This window comes from Strongylocentrotus purpuratus, unplaced genomic scaffold (genome assembly GCF_000002235.5).
Source record: "Strongylocentrotus purpuratus isolate Spur 01 unplaced genomic scaffold, Spur_5.0 spur5_scaffold_4, whole genome shotgun sequence".
Classification (NCBI taxonomy): domain Eukaryota; kingdom Metazoa; phylum Echinodermata; class Echinoidea; order Camarodonta; family Strongylocentrotidae; genus Strongylocentrotus; species Strongylocentrotus purpuratus.
In genome coordinates, this window is record NW_022145610.1 from 4,310,688 (window position 1) to 4,335,066 (window position 24,379).

At 38.5% G+C, this 24,379-nt stretch overlaps 2 protein-coding genes and 1 long non-coding RNA gene across 4 annotated transcripts in view; 2 read left to right on the top strand and 1 right to left on the bottom strand.

Moving 5' to 3' along the window:
• LOC100890372 overlaps positions 1-13,099 on the top strand; it is a 31,018-nt gene extending 17,919 nt beyond the window's left edge. For both annotated transcript variants that reach the window (XM_030997098.1, XM_030997097.1), the window contains one exon: positions 9,434-13,099. In XM_030997098.1, the coding sequence (XP_030852958.1) occupies positions 10,226-11,044 (819 nt within the window). In that variant the 5' untranslated portion in view covers positions 9,434-10,225 and the 3' untranslated portion in view covers positions 11,045-13,099. The remainder of the gene's footprint in view (positions 1-9,433) is intronic.
• On the bottom strand, positions 2,014-4,121 carry LOC115929034. Its single transcript, XR_004066306.1, has 2 exons — positions 3,987-4,121; positions 2,014-2,907 (listed from the first exon to the last, which is right to left on the bottom strand). It is a non-coding gene; the product is annotated as an uncharacterized LOC115929034 (long non-coding RNA).
• A 6,319-nt stretch (positions 13,100-19,418) lies between the features above and the next one.
• LOC115929272 (uncharacterized protein K02A2.6-like) lies at positions 19,419-23,537 on the top strand. The gene has a single exon (XM_030997964.1). The coding sequence runs from the start codon at positions 19,419-19,421 to the stop codon at positions 23,535-23,537; it is 4,119 nt and encodes a 1,372-aa protein (XP_030853824.1).
• The last annotated feature ends 842 nt before the right edge of the window (positions 23,538-24,379 follow it).

Here is a 24,379-nt window from a genome sequence, read left to right on the forward strand (position 1 = left end):
TAATAGTCTACATTAGATTTGCAAGGCACCAAATCCACTTAACAATCAAATGCTCAAGGCGCAACTTTGTGCAAAAGATGAAATACATGATAAATAGACCCAAGTAAAATAGGAGAGGTACGGACATCAAAGGTAATGATAATCAATTATAAGCTAAATTAAATAGATATTTCTTAAGGTTATTTTTTAACACTTCACCAGAACTGCTATTTTTAATCCATTGAGCGAGAGTATTCCATAATGACGGCCCAGCATGAGCGAAGGTTCACTCCCCCCACTTTGTGTTAACCCTAGGAATAACAAGTACCTGTAAGCCAGAGTTTTGAGAAAGTACATTAGCTGTCTAGAGGGAATGTAATGCTTGATCACTCATGAATCTTGCAAAAATTAGGCCTAAGTTTGCAAGTTTATGTAAAAACCTATAGTTTACTCTATAATGCACAAACACCAGTATCCTAATGGACCAAAATGTATATTTCAGGTAAATATGGGATTATGGCCTGAAAAAAATGAACTTTAGGCCTAAAGCCAATGTGCATACTGATTTAAAATGAAATTTACTACAGTCAAACCTGTCTATAGCGACCACCCAAGGGAAACACAAAAAGTGGCCTTTGTAGACAGGTGGTCTTTGTAGACAGGTTCTCTTAGTACATGATTCAATGAGAAACCATTTTCAAGGGAAACAACAAATGTGGTCTCTGTAGACAGGTGGTCACTAAAGCAGGTTTGACTGTATTTGTGGAAATAAAAATGAAAACACCAGTATCAAATCACCTGAAAGGTGATAATCATAGGTGACTGTCGCTGCTGAAGTTCCTTAATTACAATGTATAATATATGCACAATCTTATTACAGCACACAACACCAATATTCCACCAGTCAAAAATTCGAATCTAAGGTAATGTGGTCTGCATAATTTACATGTAAATGTGAATATTTCTGAGCCATTTATGAAAAATATATTTATACATTTTAGAAAGAGGGGGGGGGGGGGGGGGGGGCTAAAAACTAATTTTCAAAAGACCCAAGATATCATTTTCTTTGGTAATTGAATCTACACGTTTGTAAATGATTGTTGCCAAGTGGGATATTTGCATATTAGTATCACATGATTAGAATATATTCCAATTATGCAAATTATACAAATTAATAAGCCTGCCATGGAGTATTTCTGATTGTATACCGGTACAATACATGACATACCATTTACAAGAAAAGGTTGTACAGCCCAGCCTGCAGTGTTGTACAGTGATACATGATAGCAGCATCTTAGTGATAAGTCTACCCATTCTGAATTCTTAGGAGGTCAAAGCGATAATGAATGTGTACATGTACATGTATTCAGTGATGAACACAAAATGAGCACTGTCTATATATCATGTGTATACTAGTCCACGTACTGCCTGAACTGATCTTCACTGCATTCATTTAACATGGGTGCTCACTCACATACAACCAGCTATAATTCAATTAAATTTGTCAAATTGTATGGATTTATATCCAAACAGATAGGATCCTTCTCGATTCTTTTTATAACATTGGATAACAAATTTCAAAATTAAAGTGTAACATACATAATTGAGTGCAAAAGTAAATATTTCAATTAGCAGGATTGACAAAAATTAACATACTACTGTTTGTCTCTTCTGGAATATAATACAGGGAATTAGTTACTTATGATACTTTTTAAAGCTTTTTTTCCTTGTCAAATACAAATGAAAAAGAAGGAAAAAAATAATACAATTGCAACATGTAGTAAAACAATGTCATTGCATATGTTTTATGTTGACCAACTCCTCCCCGACAATATAACCCACACAAAACAATTATTTTCCAAATCCAACCTTGTAGGAGACAGTGAGCATGGAATGACAATGAGTAAGGATTTTTAGAATAATACATTTCAGCAAGATTAATAACATGGTAAAAAACCAACAACAAAAACTTAATGGTCTACTAATCTTGCATATAAATATAAATGGTCATATCTCTATCTTATAATAGATTTGATATATGGGTCATTCCATCGGGTTGGGTCATAAATTGTGACATGAAGGTTCAAAATTCAGAGTTGTTGAATAATTTTTATATTGTTATATCCTGTTTTTAACACCCATTCTTCAATAGATTCCACTGGAATTGTGTGTATTCCTTCGCACACTTTCATTTAAAATGAAAAAACAGACACACCAAAAAACCAACGTTACAAGGACATCTTTTTCTTACTTGCTCATTTATTTTCTGATCTGAAACTTTGTCACAGTCTGTAATCCACTTTTTTGTGTGTGGAAAACATTTAGATGATGGGAGCAATAGTTTAGAATACTTAAAACTTGAACACAGCAACATTATATCAATTTATAAACATGAAACAAATGAGGAACTAGCAATTTTCAGATCATGTTTTTTTTCTAAAGGGTAATCTTTTCTCTTGCATAGAAAATCTTGGCTACATTCCAAGAAATGTGCTAATTAATTGATGCATGAAACATATTTAATGAGATGATAACACAATTGAAAGGAAAGCTGCAAGATTTATGGTCTATATTCACCTCAACACCTCCAGTTACCAATGTTACACGGACATCATGTCCGAGTAACATCCGTATGATATTAGAGTAACTGTCCTCTTATACTCATTGAAAAATGACAGACTACATCAAATGTCATCTGAAATATATTTCATCCCTTGATCAGTAAATTAAAAAACAGTATTCATAAAAGAGGTATATATCAATGATCAACTTTATATCTTCTTCAAAATAGTGATTAGATTGGAAGGATCTTTGTTTTCCAGGAAGGTTTCGATGACTGGTCATTTTGCCTGCTCTCTTGATCTCTCTCTGCCGGAGCTGAATCCTCAAGGGAGGTAGAGGAGCCATGAATGAAATGGATGCAGCAATCTAATAAATATGCATGAAAAGAAATAAATAAAAACCAATGAGTAAAGAATATTAAATGAGATAAAAATAAAACAAAACTGTTAATTGTTTCTGTGATTTTTCATTTCAAACGTGTGTTGTGTTTGCAATTATCAAGTACTTCTATCTAGATCTGTTGTAAAATCAAATTTTAAGAATTAAGGATGGAACAACTAGACAGAGGATTGCAAGATGGATAGGGAGGCACCATCCTCACTTTTGGCTCGTTGCATGCCAAAATAAAAGTAGGTATTATTATTGGTTGTTCATTTTAATTTTTCTTTTAAGTTTAATATTTGTGTTGAATTATAAATTTTTGTTAAAAAATTATATTTGTTATTTATCATTATTTGGAGGGGGAGGGAAGGTGTTGAAACCCCTTATCCCTCACATCAACCTTTGGATGAGGGGGAAGGGGGAGCCAGATCAATGATTATTTAATTTATAAAAAAAAATTAAAAAAAAAAAAAAATTATATTAAAAAAAAAAAGGCTCATTACATTATTATGTATCCAATATTAATTGAATCGGGGGGGGGGGGTGCCCTCCCCCTTTAGCCTATTCTTCTCTATCTCAACCCCAACCCCTTTTTTTGCCCAAAATGTTGGTATTTCGGGTCTCAGATTGAACTTCCTAACTTGAAGGAAACAATGTTCAATAACTTGTGTTTTTCGTTAGGCTTAGCCATCATTGTTCAATGACAATTAATTGCACCATATAAATAATATTAATTAATTTAACACTTGTCAGAAAAAATCTGAGGTGTAGGAACATCATGAATATCATTATTTACGGGATTCTTATAACAAAATTCAATTTCTGTCTAAGAAATTAGCTTTTTAAGGGGAAAAGTCCGGCATTGATTTTGCATGTTTCGTTATAACACATATATCAGTATGTGGGACAACAGTAAAATATTCACTCACACGTGATGGTTTTGAAACCGTTTTAAGCTATAAATAACACAATTTTAAACAAAATTACATTTAAACAAAATGGAATTTCATTGTCTATGATAATAATTCAGGCCATAAAAATAACTTTAAAAACAAATTACCTACCAATTTGGGCGCTGACGGGCGAAAATGGCTGCCCGACGTTATATGGACATTCTCACGTTTGTGGTTGCAGTGTAGGGGTAGGTCGTCGCAGTCCGGCAAAAAACATGTTCTGCGCATTCGTGAATAACTAGCAGGTCATTTGAACACCGAAAACTGAAGCTAGCGGGCTGGTTTATATCTCAAACACCGTATTTTCACACCGACGTTACCAAATTACGAAGGACATCGCGCCCAATTTTCGCGGTAAATTAATTGTTTTCTTATATTTACCAACCGATTTAATCGTCATTCTTTCTACATATGTTCATGAGGGGTTGTACCTTCCTAATAAGATGAAACTTTCTGAGAAAATATCTTGCTAAATTTGTGTAAAATGCTAGAATTACCGCCGTTACGAAAAAAGTGCCTAGGACATTGTTGGTAACGTCGGTATTGTGTTTTTTCAATATGAAATAACTTTCCAATTTTTTGCACATTTCACTTGAGCTTCTCAAACATAGTAGGGGTATTAAAGGTGACATGTTTTAAGTAGGAAACATTGCATTATGATGAATTTTTTTCCAGAAATAAGTTCATGAAAATGACATGTTTTCATGTCACAACTTTCACCCTCAAAATCGCTGAGACATCGGTAGTAAAACTCTCACAAAAAAAAAAATATGAAGAACAAGTTTCTGTTTTCATGTTTATTTATTATGTACTACATTACTCTTCAATATAACATACTTTTATTTTTCTAAAACTCCATTTAAATTTGAGTAAATAGCTTCTAAACATTCAAACACATGAAAATGCTGAAAAGACCCAACCCGATGGAATGACCCATATTGCAAAGTCATTAAGTCAAGTATAAAGATAAACAAAAAATGTACATTAGCAAAGGTAAGAATTTACTAGGTCAAACAAGACTTGAACTTTATATATATATATATATATGTGATTATAAATGTATATGATTATTTAAACAAATTGCATAGGGGGGGGGGGTAATTTGTTGGAATCATGGGGGGGGGGGGGGGGGGTAATTTGTTGGGATCATGGGAGGGGGGAGGGGTAATTTGTTGGGATCATGGGGGGATTTCAAGTGTGTACATGTACATGTGTGAACCCTCCATTCTTGACATTCCTTGATCCATTATGAACTTTTATTTTTTTCTTTTTCTTTTTAAAGTTTTTTTTTTTACTTGTTTTTTATAACAAAAAAATACAATGCTCAATGAGCATGTAAATGTACAGTATGTTGTATCTTTGTTCCTATCAGAAGTAACTAGATAGATGTTTTTATCTTGCAATGAGTCTGATGAGTGTGAAGTTGTGATGTACTTTGTATTATTAACTGACAACACTATAAACTCTACATTTACTATATGGTGAGCGACTGATGACAAGGATTCAAATATAAGGAACGTTTGCCCTGCAAAGTACATTTTGATTCTGTGAGAAAATTTGTGTCTTTTAAAACCAAGCTGACCAAACAATTCCCAGGTATTAGAACTGTCACAAGTTATGAATGTGTCTGCATGCTCACTAGTTCACTAGTTTAATTCAATAAGATTATTCCTTTTATACGTATAAATACATGTACATGTACATGTACATGTAGTTGAAGCACACTGTGTTGGTTACATCACTAGTTCTATTAATCATGCACGGGCAACAATTACTCCTTGACCTTGTCAATATCCTGCATTGATCGCATGATTTACTTCAACCCTAGATACTGTACCTAGATGTAACCCTAACCTTAAACCCATTCTGCAATCGTATCATAAATCCTATATATCTGACAAAACAGAGCCTGGAGCAGTACTACTGTAGTACTAGTAGTTGCCAGGGCATTATGCCGGAGAACCATACCAGTCACAGAAATTTATGTAGTCCCAGCCTATTCATGAACATTTTCTGTTGATATGTGCCTTTTATTTTGTATTGCCGTGCTTACAATATATGCATATGCATGCAACTACAAATGTTATGTAATAGTAATACGAGATAATCATTACATCAGTTGTTTTGAATAAAGAGTATCATTGGTGACCTTTGATGTAAAGCGTAAATCTTTGTGTTACCTTTTAATGAAAATTGAACTTCAAACGGATTCTGAGATAACAGTGTATGAAAAAAAGTATTGACATAGCTGATAAAAGGTAAACATGTTAATCTCGAAATTTCTTACCCAACCTGGAAAGAATATGACTGGTAAAAAATCCTTCGAAATATATTGAAGAGATAAAGAGACTTCAAAAGATAAAGCCGATAATATTTGTTCATGTAAATATTGACATCGTCTTGTGTTCTCAAGTTCGTGATGAGTGATTACAGCGATAAGTTTGATTTTATGAAACAAACTACATGTAATCTTGAAACATCTTAATCCACATATGAATTAAGTAATGTTGGGATTTTGCAAGTGGAAAATCTTGACTTTTATCAACCCATTAAAAAAAAAAAAAAAATCTTATTCGGACGTCTCGTTGCTCACAATTTCCCGTTTCTAAATATTGCAAGCAAAGGATTAGGCAAAAAAGGAAGATGTTGTATTGTCCTTTGCGACTAACCCCCCCCCCCCCCAATAAACAAAAAAATCTTGAAATATACGGTCGGCTTTTTAAATTTGTTTTCTTTCTTTTTTTACCGTTTTTAGGGAAAAAAAATGTATTAAAGCATTCAAAACTGATAAATATCAGCCCAAAGAATGACTATTTTTGAAAAAGATTTCCGACCGACCCATGTTTTGGGACCTAAATGGCAATACAACATCTTTTTTGAAGGCCTTACCGTAGAAGACTCTCACATCCTCGTTTACATCCATGGTTGAAAGGTACTTCTACGACGCTAATGACGTCATGGATGACATGTGATTTGACCCTGAGCGTGTGTCCCCGCTTTGAACTTCGGAGAAATGAGAAAGTCTATTCCTTCGCAAAGTGTCTTTTTATATCAATCCAAAATTGAAAATGCCGTATAAGAATCGCACAACTAATGCATGTAGTAAATTGTCTTGTACAAAATATGCCCAGCTTTATCCCAGCTCTTTGTATCATGTGTGTGACTGCTTGTGTGTCTCTCCAGGGCACCTCCCTGATATCTCTCTTCTTTCTGTCTATTATTGTTTACAGTGCACTACTTAAAACAAAAAACGAGAGACAAATATTAGGTCTACTTCCGTGAGCGACCGGATTTTACACTAGCAACGTGTGAAATATTCATGCTGGGTGTGCATGACTTTACATACATATGGAGCATCGGACATTGCAAAGCACGGTGACACAGATTAATGTACATGCTGTATGAAGGATGAACCTCGATGCCTTATTGGTGACGTAGTCCCTGACAACATAGTATCATCAAATAGCCTCAATGAACAGACAGGGTGATTTTGATGTTGGGATTTGGGATCTACTATCCACTCATCATCCCCAGGGCCATTGCTCAGCGGTGTAGAATATGAGTATAAAATAATTGGGGGGGGGGGGGCTGATGGGAATGACGCCCCCATCCAATCACCAGCCCCGACCCCCACTAGTATAACACCCACGGGTATATGCGCATACATGTGATGTGAAAACTGAAAAGTGGTGAAGGAAAATTGAAATCGTCAGCCATTGAAATAGTCCTGATTGCCATGACGTGAATGTTACAGTGATATACAGAACGAAACCCTCATAAGCCATCCCCCGAACATATTCTAATATCTAACAGATTGTTTACTTCATACAAAGAAGGGGGAAACAGAGACGTGTTTTGAATCGTAGTAGAACAGTGCTTGATTCTTTGTTAAGAATATAATAGCTCTGACTTTGAACTCGGCCTCACGCGATGTTTATGTTTTTAAATTCACCGATCCGGTACAACAATACCCCTACCGTCTTCCTTTCATGAGGTCGTGACGATGACGTCCATGGCCGAGTTGTCGTGTCTGAATTGATCACCATGTTATTCACCAGCACGTTTACGTGCCTATCTCCACTGTGCATTAAATATTTGTGAGAGGAGCATATATTAATCAATTTGATTATATTGATTTCGCTGTGTGAGCGGTTATATTCATGTACTTGTAAATGTTCAGTATGAGTGAGCTCCCATAATTTGATTACTATGCAGGGATGGGTCCAGATTTGTCAAAAATGGAGGGCAGGTTTTCTTTTCCCGTCAGAAACGATATTGATCCTGGAATATGAAATGTCACAGAGACCCTCCTGCTCTCGTAGATTTCTTTCGGAGGAGGAACCCATTTCCCCTTTCAATTTGTGTGCTGATAATAATTTAAATTAAAAGTTAAAGTGTCATTTTTTTACTCGCTTCGTACACTCGCAAATTTAGATACGAATGTGTTCATGGCACTTGACGAGTGCCAAGTTGATGCAAAATGAATCTTCTGTGAATGAATTTGGGATAGGAACGATGCGAAATTGTATTTCTTAAATGAATGACGTGACTAAAAAAAAGGTTGAAAATCGCGGCACGAGGCAACAACTCGGTCAGTTACACGCCATTCCTACATGTACCTCACGGCGGCTGTAATAAATATATGTGCATGTACTAGGGACAAAGTTCAGATTTTAGCGTAGCCCCTTTATCTAATTCATATATTATAGGTCAAGAACGTTAACACGTAAGCTATTTGGAAATAGATATGGGTTATGACGTCACTGTTTTGCCATTCCATCTATTAATCCGTGTGTAACCCTCAGATTGGTTAACAAGAAGTAGTTTGGATTTTTTTTCGCCGCGCTCGTTTTTATAAATAAATCATTCAACCCCCCCCCCCTCCCAAAAAAAAGGGGGGGTGGTCTGCGATGACCGTGCTTTTACTGGGTTGAATGTACAAAGTACCTAATGCACCAACAAGTATATTGTTTTTTCTGACCACACAATAGGTGGTGTCAGACACAATTTTCCCGATCCATCTTGAATTATCTAGATAATAGCTATCTAGATAATTCACTTAGTACGTAGGTGACAGGTGACAGAAAGGCTACGAATTATCTAGATAATTGGCCTCTGTCTGACATCGCCTAATGATCTCGTGCCTACCTTTCGCAATAGAGTGGGGCACCCGTGTCTCACTTTAATTTGAAGGCATTTTCAAAATGTGTGGGAAGTCACTGAACCACGAAAAAAGAGTAATTCACAGTCGTCCCGATGGATATACATGCACCTGTAAATACATGTATCACATTATGACTGTTGTGTCTGAAGATGTAGGTCAGAGTGAAATACTTTCTTTGTTATGTTATGATCGATGTCTTGCAGTCCCTTTTGTGGTACGATGATAGTGTTTTTATTTGATGTATTGTTTGATCCTTTTTTGTTGTTTATTGGCCATGTACGACCGATCCTTAAATTGTAAAGTTAACTCGAAAGGGTATGAAGTCGTTCTTGAATTATTTTAACCTGACGTTTTGTTTATTAATGTATGTTTATCATTTTCTCCATGCATCCAGACACATCAGGGAAGCGAACAAAGGAGATCCCTCTGATCTAATCGATCCTTCTACCACACACCAACCCTGGTGGTGCACATCCATGGCTGAGCCTATTGCCCAATCAATAATCGAATCATAAATTACTGTTCCACAATGTGATCCTCGCAGGCTACTCGCCATCCCGCAAAGGTCCAACCTACAATAGACAACAGGTCATATCGATTGACAAAAGATCACCACAAGTTGTCATAAACGAGCCGGCTCGCCGGGCCGCACACATGTACATGTATACACAAAACGCGCTTAATAACTTTCGCGCCATTACTGCTTGTGACGGAATACAGTTTGGGATCACTTTGTGTACGTTAGCCATAACGAAATGGGTTAGATTATTGCCCAATGAGATAAGATAACGAGAAGGTGTGTTTCAGCAGTGCTATTTGGAGACAACAGTTGTAAAAGGAGTGCTATATTTGCTGTTCGAGTCTCGTGCGCAATCAGTAGTAAATAAGGAAGTTCGTCGTCCATGCAAGGACAGCAAGGACTGGTTCGGTCAGAACATCTTTGCCGTCGATAGTAATTGAAGGACACATTCATCATGACTAGTTACCGAATGGTGACAGATTTATTTTTGTCTTGTGACATAAACTGCTACATAGTTACAATACCAAACCAGTTTTCCTCCAAAGATAATATACCATTGTAAACTCGGAGATTTCACCATTGCGAATTTCTAGCCAGCTAGCTACACGGACAATTTCTTCCGTCCAGAAAATTCATCCGATTTTTACCTTGATTTGTATAAACATAATGGAAGCGATTCAGCCGTCTTCCCCTGAGAATGCTGTATCATCTCGCGTTGGTGAAGACACGGTACCAAAGCAGCAGACTGTGGGTTCAGAAGAACATACCTTAATAATTCCACCGCAGTCAAAATCCAAATCGCCTGTACCTAGCAGTAGCAACGGTCACAGTCATCATGACACCCGTCCCAGGAGCTCTACCGACGTAAGGCACATACGAAATCATCCTAGGTCCCCAACCAGCCCTGGACCATCGGAGCCACAGCGAAACCAAAGGCTACGGAGTAAATCGCATAGCATCAGTAGTACTAGCAGTGAAAACATGATCTTAGAGGACAGTTTTCCAGAGGACGACAACCGAACGCGTGAGCGGGAGATGTGGGCCATGCTCGCGGGACAGACAGCGTTCAAGTTCGAGTCCTACATCTTCCAGCGTGTGCTTCCAAAGTCGCTCATCAAACCACACATCTTCCCACGCCACGTCGAGGACATGGAAACCCTGATCGAGAAGTACACGGCGACTGGCAAAACGCAACGTCTAGAAGGAGCCGCGGAGAAATGGGCCACTCTAAAAAGCGAGTGGAAGTGGCGAAAGGCCCATGGACTGGTCATGGGCACAGCAAAGTCGGCCTATCTCCACATCTCTAACCCTCTAGAAGTCATGATGAAATTAGATCGGGAGAAAGGGGACAGTCTGGAAGACGCAAGACGAGCCTACCGCAATGTCCTTCCAGCCAACTTGCAAGAACCTGGACAAGAAGTTGTAGACTTGATGCATATGATTGGACTCCTTACAGACAAGTCGTCTCCTCCAAGCCCAAGGTGATTAACGAATCGTCGAGAGGATTTTAATACTGAAAGTGAAGCAATTGTAAGTTGTAACGGGTTATACACATTCAATGGTTGCCGCATTATCTGACAATCCGAACGAAAATCCATTTTCGGGAGCTCAGTGTTTACTTTTTCGGATCCTGTCTTCCAAATTTCTCGTTTGGGCAAACCTTGCTTTTCAAGTCATTAACCTTCCTTTATAATTCTGCATTCTCCCTTTAAAACAATTTAAAAACCCTTTTCATTTCCTTCTCGGCAATGTTAAAGATGATTGTCAAAAGTTTAGAATGTGCCGAATGCACTTCCAATCGACTGCAAATGCCATAGAAAAGGGTGAAACATTTAAAGCTTATGTTCCTCAATTAGAAATAAATCCCGAAGGTGCACATTAAATCCCACTCCTTGCAAAACGGCAACCGAAACGGCGACATGAGGCGTCATGTGGTGACCACTTGTGCGGTCTTGGACGCTACATGTAATAATGCCGTCCTCGTACAAAACGTGATCGCAAAATGAATATTACAAATAATGCTAATAATAAATGGCGTAAGGGACCATTGCCGTCACAGGTTTGCTTAGCGCAGGGAATAACGCATTTTTAATGAAGTTCCCAAGATTTTTCGTCTAAAAATTGCAGTATGATTGTAAATTGTGTGTGTAATGACATACATTTGAAGCATAGAAGCAATGTGATTCATGGCTGTTTCTTAGTTGCTTACATTTTTAAATTCATTTGTTTTCAATATTATAAAGACAATCTTCTTTCATAACATCATGGTAATTTGATATTGTCTATCCATGAGACTAAGAATTTGGCTTTCAAAACAATCTACATAACATTTTTTCAGTCTGAAATATTTAAGAAATTCAATACTTTATGATATTTGTATATTTGTATATAAACAAAGAGAGAACTTTATTTAAGATGCGATATGAATGAATTTTTTTTTTCTTATCGAAGAGTTTGTTTTTAGTGCAGTGATTTTTCTTTCTGCAATCGATTAATGCTGTAACTAATGATTTATTTTATTTTATTGGTTCTAATTAAAACTATTTATTTGAATGTTCACGGTTGAGAGATACTAAATCGTACCACAGAATTAAAATACATTTCGTACCCTTGATATTCATACATATATGCCCGCTGGTGGCGTGCTGCGTAGTAGTTATCCTTTAGGATCTCTATGGTGTTTTATGTTTTGTGCCAAATTTATGTATTATTGTGCAAGGTTTTCCATTTGTATATTGAACGTATACATTAAAACATTTCACTTTCTTATGGTGAAAGTGTATGCAAAGTGAACCGAACTTTTAGCACAAAGGGAAATTTGCCGAAATAATGCAGGGTTATAACGGTGTTAGATTTTCACAAAAACTTGCCCTAAATCACGACTGCCCAAGGATCCTATTTGCTCGACCTTTTTTACACAGCAAATGCGATGTTCATTTCCCTATAATGTAGACGGAGCTAATATTTTGTAGACTTGTGATTGTAGAAAAAATACATTTGTTAGTCTTCCGTTTATGTACAGTACTTTATATACTGGTCATTAGGAGAAGTTATAACCATAATTTGATTTGTCGTTTTACTACATATCTGGTCCGATTCAAGCTCTAGTGAGGTTTTAAATCTAAGCAATTGGTGAGAAAAATCTCGAATGTGATCAAGTACGTATGAGATATTTTTTTAAAACACAATAACAAACAACAGGGACTATGCCCGTATAGTGATACAATGATGGTTCTTACCTTGTCTGTACATTTTGAACTTAATATCTGATGTTATTGTGCGAATGTATGTTTACTTTTCAATTTAAAAATTGGACTAAAGTTTTTAGGTGTGCGATAACGAGATCTGCTTTTCTATGCTGCTTGCGATCTCTAGAATTCATTAGCGTTTAGTTCATTCTAATCTATGTGTGTGATTTTCTGCTTGATTGTAATGATATTCGTGAAAATCTTTATACACGTAAAATAATTATATCCATTGATAATTGATCAATGAGATATTATTTGCAGGAATGTTGAAGTAAAAAATTCATACAGTTGATTTGAGCGTGGTTTGAGCTTCATTTCAAATTATCTGTGTGTATTTTGACATGCCGTGATTTAGCATGAGATACAATGTACAAGTACATGGTTCTTTTATGAGATTTTATTGTTAAATGAAAAATAAACCCACTTCTGTATTTATTTTTGATAGCTTTTAATGACCTTTGACAACGTGCATTGAAACATTCGGTCCCTTGATCTGAACGACTTTTAACGACTATTATAGAGACAAGGTTGAGTTTTGGGAAAGATGAAAATATTGGGCCCCTTTGATTTTCTTCAGTAATTTATTTGTATTCGTGTTGAAGAATATCGTAGAAAGAAATGCTCCTTGAAAAGGATTGTTTTTCAAATGCCCTTATATTTGAAACGTGACAGAAAACAGCTGAAGTATTTGGACCAAACTTTCATGCAACATATTTATGTAGTCCTATATTTCTGTGTCCAGTGAGACTGAGTCCATTTCTTATCATTTTGATGATTCCAAAGTCTTAACCCTTTACACTCGCATCCAGACAGATTCATTCAAATTGCAATCACATGGCCAGAACTCAACGTTATCTTTAATATAGGCCTGTTAATATTTGACATCAGCCATTAGTTCTTTCATGAGTTCTTCACTATTTCTGATATACATGTACCATTACTACTGCTATTTTAACTACATGTACTACTACTACTACGTCTATTATTCCTCTCCTCTTCCTCCACCTACTACTGCCAATGCTTCTAGTACTATTGATACAAAGTCGACTATGTATTCTACTTCCTTCACAGGCATGCTGTAAATACTTTTGCTGCAACTCTCCTTGTGAAATATTCTATGTTCAAAGAATGGTCCTAAGCCCATGAATATAAAATTGCCTTGATGCTTTGAAAATTGATATGGTCTTCCCTTATATATGTATCTGTGTTTCTCCTTGTTTTTGTTGCTGCATTTGTGATGCAATCGTTTTTTTTTTTTTTTTTTTTGGGGGGGGGGGCGGGGGCGGGGGGGGGGGGGGCGAGGGCGGGGGCCTCTCTGTCTTTTCCCCATAGTCATCTTCAAAAACTGCACTGCTAATTCTATTATGGTGAAGCGAACATTTCCGTTTGAGCTCGTGCCCGGGTGCTGCCATAAAACCACCGCACACCATGCCACCTGACTGCGATATGATTTTGAAAGAATGTACACTAGCATTTGATACGAACATTTTAACTTTTAAAATCTTAACGATCGAGGATCTGATTTGTCATCCGGGATTGTCATATGATGATTAAAATCTAATTTTCAGTCAATATAAAGTTACCTTGGGGGAGAAAACGCTAGCTAAATCGGCTCAAATTCGCAGTGATGGAAGTGCGATTGTCAACGATTTTAGGCCGATCCTGCTTTTAATTTGCCTAAAATGCTTCAATGCACTAAGATACCTGTCGTTTTTTAGAACCTTAATTCAAACAAAAAAGGGAGAAGTTTTTATTCAGATTTCCATGATATAACTGCCAATTCTTCGAAAAATCGTTTCACTGGAAGATTATATATGGTGTACGGTGGTTTTACAATGTAGACTATTCTGCCAATTGCTTCTGATTACATGTCTGGTTTTTAATTTGGGAATTTAATTTTATTCTGTTACATTGTGATTGTGTGTTTCTTGCCAGCTGTTATTGCTCAGAAATGTATTCCATGTTCCATCCATTTCAATAAATATTTGTGAAGTGAATGTCAATTTTCCACGAATACTTTTTATTTTCAGAAGTCGAATATTTGTGTGAAAGTTTATATTTCTGGGTGAATATTTACGTATAATAGAAGTTGTGAATATGACTGTTCTAGAATGGGAAGGGTTTGTAAAGAAATTCGGAAATTCAAACATTGCACCCTATAATTTCTTCGAATTTTCTTTCTAATATTTTGTTTTAATTGTTTGAAGATAAATAAAATGCACGATGCTGGGAATGCGTCTATAACTTACGGAGTTTTGAGGAGTTACACAAAGAATGAACTTTGGTAAAGGCAGATGAAGAAATGAGAGGATTGTATTGATGATGATGGTGACGATGAAGGTGACGATGATGGTGATGATGATGGTGACGATTATGGTGATGGTGATAATTGTGATGATGACGATGATGGTGACGATGATGGTGATGATGATGGTGATGATGATGGTGACGATGATGGTGAGGAGGAGGAGGAGGATAATGATTGTCAGAATAAAAGTGAATTTTATTCATTTATTTTGTTTACTCGTGTCTTGCCCATTTAATTCCGAGAGAGGGCGGACTAGGAAAATATTTAACGAGTTTTCTTTGATCACGTGACATTGATATGGGTGCGGCAGAGTGAAAGTGAAATTAATATTTTTTTTCTTATCGAAGAGTTTGTTTTTAGTGCAGTGATCTTCTTTTTGCAATCTATTATTTTTGCTATCTTAATTTCACTTTATTGATTCTATTTTTTTGGAATTATTTGAATGTTTAAGGTTGAGAGGTACTAAATCGTACCACAGAAGTAGAATACATTTCATACCCTTGATATTCATACATCTATGCCCGCTGGTGGCGTGCTGCGTAGTAGTTATCCTTTAGGATCTCTATGGTGTTTTATGTTTTGTGCCAAATTTATGTATTATTGTGCAAGGTTTTCCATTTGTATATTGGACGTATACATTAAAACATTTCACTTTCTTATGATGAAAGTGTATGCAAAGTGAACCGAGCTTTTTTGCACTAAGGGAAACTTGCCGAAATAACGCAGGGTTATAACGGTGTTAGATTTTCATTAAAGCTTGCCCTAAATCACGACTGCCCAAGGATCCTATTTGCTCGACCTTTTTTATACAGCAAATGCGATGTTCATTTCCCTATAATGTAGACGGAGCTAATATTTTGTAGACATGTGATTGTAGAAAAAATACATTTGTTAGTCTTCCGTTTATGTACAGTACTTTATATACTGGTTATTAGGAGAAGTTATAACTTGATTTGATAATTTGATTTGTCGTTTTACTACATATCTGGTCCGATTCAAGCTCTAGTGAGGTTTTAAATCTAAGCAATTGGTGAGAAAAATCTCGAATGTGATCAAGTACGTATGAGATATTTTTTTTAAACACAATAACAAACAACAGGGACTATGCCCGTATAGTGATACAATGATGGTTCTTACCTTGTCTGTACATTTTGAATTTAATATCTGATGACTGATGAGCGTACTTTGCCCTCTTTCTTAAGAGTTGCGTTTAACGCAACTGGATTTTCTGCCAATCAGAATTAGGTATTTAGAAGCTGCGTTTGTTATAGTTGCGTTTAATCGCATCTTTTATGCAAGACCCCCTGTACGTTATTTAACGTTGGATCTGTGCAGTCGATGAGGAGGGAAGTTCGAAACGGGTGATGAGAGGGATAGAGAGACTAGAGGGGGAGAGAGAGAGAGAGTCTTATGCTGTGTCGTAGAATGCTTGCTATCAGAGCCTTGACATTTTATTCGGCGTAATCAAACCATTTCACCGAGATCAATATCCCCGTGAACACTGTTTTCTGCCATAAGCACTATTAGTATATTCATTTGGTGGAGATTTGTATCTGCTGAGAAGCAGGGTAAAATGCAAGCACATAATTCACAGACCCTAAGAAAGTGTGCAAAACACGAACAACTGACATTTTTACATATCTTGAAATAAGGGGCAAAAAACAACGTCTAAATGATTTTTTCCCCTTGGGAACATCTTTTTTCTGATGAAATGGATCCCAACGAACAAAATGTCACCCAAGAAGTAGGAACATAGAAGGGGGATGCATGGTAGCCCGGTAGCCCCCTTTGGCCTATGGACTCCTTAAGCATCTTACTTTGCAGTTTGGTGTGATGATCTGAAAAATTATAAGATTCGTGAGGTCGCAATGCGTAAAATTACACACAAAAGGGAGACACTTATCGCACTTGAAACGGGTCACTGACCAGATATAAAAATGGGCACCGATCAGATTTTAATAGGGGCATTTATCGGAGGTGAAAGGGGGCTTTTATGAGAAGGAAAATTAAAAGGAAAAAAAGGCACAATTCAAAATAAACGGGGCACTTATCGGAGTTGAAAAAGGGTAATTATGAGAAGGGGGAAGGGGCACTTATCAGAAGGAAAAAGAACAATTATTAGAAAATACAATGGGGCAAGTGCCAAAACAAAAATGGGGCAGTAATAAGAGTGACAAAGGGACAGTCATCAGAGATGAAAAGAACACTTATCATGAGGGAAAGGGGCACTTGTCAAAGTAAAACTAGTATCTCTCAGATTTGAATAGGGGCAATTATCGGAGGTGAAGGGGGCATTTATCTGAAGTGAAAAAGAGTAACTTCTCGTACCTGAAATGGGTCATTTACCATAGATGAAAGGGGTATTTATGAGAAGAGGAAGGGGCTCTTTTTAATGAGGGCACTTATCATTAAGCAAGGGGTACTTATTAGAAATGCAAGAGGCACATGTGGAAATATAACGTGCGCTTATCCGAGTTTAATAGTGGGGTAGTTATTTAGAGGGGAAGGGGCACTTCTTACAAAGGACAAGGGGCACTATTTGAATAGGACAATTATCAGAGGTGAACAGGAGCACTTCTCGTACCTGTAAAGGGGCACTTCTTCTTCTTCCAGTATAGTACAGTCCGCCGTTGGCGTATTATCGTACCTTGTGTTTGTCAAGTGCCGAGTGTACAGTGCAAGTAAAAAGGTTCTACAAGAATTCTATGTGCAGCTAAAAAACAGTCTGAAGCTCAACGGAGCTTGATGTGTTGCACCTTCTGCTTGAAAAGTTCCAAAGAGGTGCAATCGACGACAGCAGATGGTAAGGAGTTCCACAGTCGGATAGTATCTGGGTAGAATGTGGTTTGGAAAAGCAGAGTTCGGGCAAAGGGGACATGGAATTTCTGTGGATTTCCACGGGTACTGGGACCAACACTTACTAGTATCAATCACAGCTGACGACATTCTAAACTGACTTTTTAAAATCAAAATACATAAATGATAATAAAACATCATGAGCATCGTAATAAAATCATCTCTTGTATAAATTATATCAGTGCATTCACTTTCTTTCTTCCCATTATCTACATAAGACAAGACATAAAACAAAACTGAAAACTTGAAAGTGACTTGAACATTTATACAGTATTACAAGCCTCATATTAATTAAATAAAACTTGAACTTGAACTTGAACAAGCCTCATATTAATGGCAGAGGTAAATTTTACATGTTTCTTCCCTTTTCCTATTTATTAAGCAAATAAAATCTGTAAAGTTTTAAATAAACTCTGTCATCAAAATGTTTTGAAGTGGTTCACTTGTCTTTCGATTCCTAGAAATCATTACCAGAAATATCACAAATGGTATGTCTTCATCAGGTCCAGATTGCCAAATAGCCCAATATTTCTGATTTGGTAAATAAGCCCCAAGTTACAACTGGTCTTCATCAGCTAGAGACTCGACCACGAAACTCAAGCTCCAGAAATTGGCTCAAGATATTTTGCTCAGCGTTTGTGCATAGTGTGCGTCTTCGGGCTGGTGAAGACGCACTGGACAAATAGCGGGATATTTTGCAAACTAGCCCAAAATATCCCGCTAATTGCAACTGTGGGCTGATAAAGAAGCAAATTAGCTGGGTAAGTTGTGATCGGGATAGTTAAAATAGCGTTTTTGGGGCAATCTTGAGCTGATGAGAACATGCCTAAGGTGAATCCATTAATATGAAAGGAGTTAATCCTACTACCACAGGACCAATAAAGGGGTTGAGGGTTCAGATCCCAGCCTATAGCACTAATATCCTTTTGCAAGATTCAACATTACCCCCTCTCAACCAACCCATTACCTGATATATAATGGCTGCTTCGCTGTTTCCTCATGACACAGGCATATTAAAGCACCATAGGCTATAAGAAAAAAAGTCCGTAAAAAAACAATAAAAAAGGGCACTTATGATAATGGGAAATGGATACTTATTGTAAAGGAAAAAAATGGAACGTGTCGAAGGAAAAGGGGGACATTTCAAAATAAAAGGGGCGCTTATCAGAGGTTGTGGCTGTCATGATGTTCGATTAGACATGATATTGATATCGATGTAAACAATGTGATCGAGAGATAATGTAATGCATTGCATGTTGCAAGGTCAAGAGGTCAAATACGGCATGTTACATGTTCGTCAAGCCGGAGCGGAAAGGATACAATAAAGACTATGAGACTCGTAATACTTGTGTTGAATTCCATTTATTCTATATCCTGGTTAGGATATGACATTGGCGACGAGGATGAAAGTCATATAGGACAATTGTAGATCTGTTTGAGAAGGAAAATGGCGTTTGGAGGTGCAGATATCAAGGGACTTGGTCAGTTTGATCCGACCGGAGACGCCAGTGTTGTGAGTGAAAGATGGCAGCGCTGGTATGAGGAGTTTGATGCGTACGCAGATAGCCTCGGTGTGTTTGTCGACGGGGCAGAGCCGGCGCAGTTGACTCGACGTAGAGCCTTGATGATGTACTCGGCTGGAGCGGCTGTGCGGGAAGTTTTCAAGACCCTTGAGGATACTGGCACCAAGGCAGATTATGACAAGGCTGTGAACGCTTTGGAGAAGCATTTTGTTGTGCAGTCAAATTCTACCTTTCAGCGTCATGTTTTCAGACAGATTACTCAGCAGGCGGATGAGACTGTGTCGCAGATGGTGACACGGCTTAAGAAGGCAGCAGAAGGCTGTGCTTTCAGAGATGATTTGGAGAACCAGATTCGTGATCAGGTCGTTCAAGGGTTGCGGTCATCTAGACTGCGAAGGAAACTTTTGGAAAAGGGTACTGCACTCACCCTAACTGCAACCTTGGCGATAGCAGCGTCACTTGAGGCCGTGGAGGCCATGGATTCTCAATTCAGAAAACTGTCATCGGTGGAAGAGTTTCCTAGCTCTAGTTCCCAGGTCCGTCAGGTCAGTAATGAAACCCGTGAATGCTTTAATTGTGGGAGAACTGGGCACAGTTATAAGGACTCGACATGTCCAGCCAAGGGACGGATATGCCACACATGTGGGAAAAAGGGACACTTCGCCACAAAGTGCAGGGATGGTTCAGGGAAGAAGGAGCAGACAAGTGGACCAAGCTTTAAACCTAGAGGAAAATGGGGACAGAAAAGGCAAGGTCACAAAGTGCGACAAGTGGATGAATGCACATGTCACTGTCAGAATAAGCAAGGTGATGAACAGAACCATAGTGATGATAGTGAGAGAGGATATGCATTCGCTATTGATACTGACAAGTGTGAAAAGGTGCCTGTTGTGATTGGAGGAGTACCAGTTGATATCATAGTAGATTCTGGAAGCACTGCGAATATCATTGACAGAGCATTATGGGAGTTCCTGAAGACAGAGAAAATTACATGCTCATCCCGAAGGTGTAACAAAAAGCTCTATCCGTATACTTCTGTAGAGCCACTTCAGACCATTGGATGTTTTAAAGCTGTGGTCAAGGCAGGTGAGAGAAGTGTAGAAGCTGAATTTGTTGTCATTGCAGAGAAAGGTGAACCACTGATGAGTAGAAAAACGGCATTAGCCCTTGGTGTGCTACGGATCGGGATTGATGTGAACTCTGTGAAATCATATGTAGATATGAGAGAAGAATTCAAGCCAGTATTCCAAGGCGTTGGAATACTGCGTGATCGACAAATCAAGCTGAAAGTTGATCCCGAGATTAGACCTGTAGCCCAGCCAGTTCGAAGAACACCATTCGGTTTGAGAGACAGAGTGAAGGAGAAGATCCAGGAACTAGTCGAGCAAGACATTATAGAGCCTGTGGAAGAACCTACACCGTGGGTTAGTCCTGTAGTCATAGTACCCAAGCCTAATGGAGATATCCGGATATGCATTGACATGAGGCGGGTCAATGAAGCCATTGTGAGGGAGAGACATCCGATACCGACAGTGGATGAAATACTCCAAGAGTTGTCAACAAGCAAGGTGTTCTCAAAAATTGATCTAAAATGGGGATATCATCAGTTGGAGTTAGATCCTGAATCCCGAAAGTTGACCACGTTTGTAACACATTGCGGACTATACCGTTACAAGAGATTGTTATTCGGTGTGAATGCAGCACCTGAGATCTATCAGCACGAGATCCACAAAGTGCTTCAAGGACTACCTGGTGTTGCAAACATTTCTGATGACATCATCATTCATGGTGCCACGCAGGAAGAGCATGATGAGAGGCTTCGACAGACCTTGACACGATTGAAAGATGCAGGATTAACGGCCAATGCAGAAAAGTGCCTGTTTGGTGTGTCCGAGTTAGTATTCATGGGACACAAGTTGACAAAGGACGGCATCAACCCCACCAAGGCCAAGATTGAGGCTGTAGCAAACGCATGTGAGCCAAAGAATGCAAGTGAAGTACGAAGTTTCCTGGGCCTAGTGAACTTTTGTGCAAGGTTCATCCCAAACTTGGCAACGGTGGCGGAACCTCTTCGGAGGCTGACTAAGAAGGATCAGAAATTTGAGTTTGGCATGGAACAGAAGCAGGCTTTTCAAACACTGAAGGACAGTTTGAGTAGTGCCCATACTTTGGGTTACTTTGATCTAAAGGCCCCCACGCAAGTTATTGCAGATGCCAGTCCTGTGGGACTTGGAGCTGTGTTAGTGCAGAAGCAAGATGGTGAATACAGAATTATAGCCTATGCAAGCCGTTCTTTGACAGCAGTTGAGCAAAGGTATTCACAAACAGAGAGGGAGGCGTTGGGACTCGTATGGGCGTGTGAACACTTTCACGCGTATTTGTACTGGAACGAGTTTGAATTATTGACGGATCATAAGCCACTAGAAGCAATCTACTCACCCAGATCCAAACCATGTGCACGTATTGAACGATGGATGCTTCGACTTCAGCAGTACAGATACAGAGTAGTGTACATAGCTGGGAAGACGAACATCGCGGATTCGCTATCTAGGATGCTGGATGTGGATAAACTGAGAAGCTCTACATTGGAGGATGAAGCAGAGTCATTTGTTAGATTTGTTGCCACACACTCTACCCCGAGGGCAATGAGGACAAGAGAGATTGAGGAAGAATCTGACAAAGATCCAGAGTTGTTAGATTTGAGGGAAAGAATCCAGAAGGGCGATTGGAATACATGTCCATACAAGGTGTATTCAGCCATCAGGGACGAGCTGTGCATCATTGGGAGATGCGTACTGAGAGGGAGTCGACTTGTAATACCAACTCAGTTGAGACCAAGGATGATAGCGTTGGCTCATGAAGGTCATTTGGGAATTGTTGGCACGAAGCAAAATCTCCGATCTAAAGTGTGGTGGCCCGGCATGGAGAAGGAAGTTGAACGCTATGTAAAATCTTGTCATGGGTGCCAGATTGTAAGCAGACCCAGTCCACCTGAGCCAATACGAAGTACGCTCTTACCAGCTGGTCCATGGGAGGATGTCGCAGTAGATTTTTTGGGACCACTACCATCTGGTGAATCAATTCTAGTGATCATTGACTATTACAGTAGATATTACGAATATATTGTGATGCGATCTACAACAGCAGAGAAGACGGTGGCAGCTCTAGCAGGGATCTTTGCAAGACATGGTTTGCCACTAACGCTGTATTCTGACAATGGGCCTCAATTTATCTCGCAAGTCTTTGCAGACTATATGAGGCTGACAGGTGTACACCACCATAGGGTTACACCTAAGTGGCCTCAGGCAAATGGTGAGGTTGAGCGACAGAACCAATCCCTCGAGAAGAGAATGAGAATTGCTCATTCAGAAGGCAAAGACTGGAAGGAGGCGCTGTTGTCATATGTTGCAGCATACAGAGCTACACCACATAGCACAACAGGTAAAAGCCCAGCTGAGCTACTCTTCGGACGGAAGATCAGGACAAAGTTACCTGTTATCAGTGAATCTCTAAATGACCAAGAGATCAGAGACCAGGACGCTGAGAGCAAAGGTGCATCAAAACTGTATGCAGACTCTAAGAGGGGTGCCAAACCATCTGAGGTGGTGCCAGGAGATGAAGTTCTGGTGAGGAGGGAAGTGTCTAGCAAAATGGACACACCATTTCTACCACAACCATACACAGTTGTATCCAGAGAGGGCAACAAGCTGACCATTTGCTCACCAGAAGGTGTGATGTATGCTAGGAACACATCACATGTGAAGAAGTATCATCGACAGGGTATTCCGTCTGACATAGGAATACTGCAGCCGGAAGCTGAGACTACAGAGGCCCAGGTTCCACTCTACCATGGTGTTGGTGCTGAATTGATAACACCGCAGTCTGATGTCGAGACTACTAGTGATCAGAGCCAACATGAGGGGACTGAGCGTCAGATGGGAGTTCCGAAGACCGTACCATCACCGACCCGGACATCAATTTGGAGCAGACCAAAACGCCATCGTTTGAGGCCCAAGCGATTTTCTGATTATTTGTTGGAATGATGATTCCGTGGAAACAGCCATCTAGTATTGTGACGCGAAGTGTTCAACCAGTAAAAGTGACACAACAAAGTTTTTCAGTCATTTTAATGTTTGAGTGTTAAAATGTTTCACAAAGAGTTCAAGTGCTATTTTAGCAAGTACATAGGGTGTATGCCTGTACGCTGCCCTATATTTAATGGAATGTTCACTACATTAGGGTGTATGCCTGTACGCTGCCCTATAGTCAATGAAAAGTTCAGTAACCGGGTGTATGCTTGTACGCTGCCCTATTTGAAGAAGAAAAAAAGTAGTTTTGGGTGAATGCTTGTACGCTGCCCTGAGTTAAAGTGATTAATTAGTGAAATTTAAACCAAAAAAAAATGAGAGAAGAAAAGGGTGCAAGCTAGTGCCAAGAGAAACGTGGGGATTCATCTCAAAGCAAACTCTCAAGTTGTTAGCTGACTTTGAAGCTCAAGTGAAAGACTAGCAGCTGAAGAAAGAACATTATAAGATTAATTATAATGAGAACTCTAAAATGTCTCATGACAGATCTGATCAACATCCAACCCAGAGATGAATATTGAGAACTCTAATGCATGCGTCTTATGAAAGACTCATATTATAAACAAACAGAGACTTTATAGTTAAAGCAGTTTGATATGTCAGTCAAGTAGTTAAATGAAGTGAGTTGATCATACACTGCATATATTGTAATGTCAAGTTGTTTGAATATTCATTTCATGATGTGTATGATGAGAAATGTATAAGTTCTGAATTGGGAGTTCATTGTTTTAAAAAACAAAAAACAATGTCTGTTTGGTTGAAGTTCAAGTTCAATAGTTCGAAGTCAAGTAATACACGAG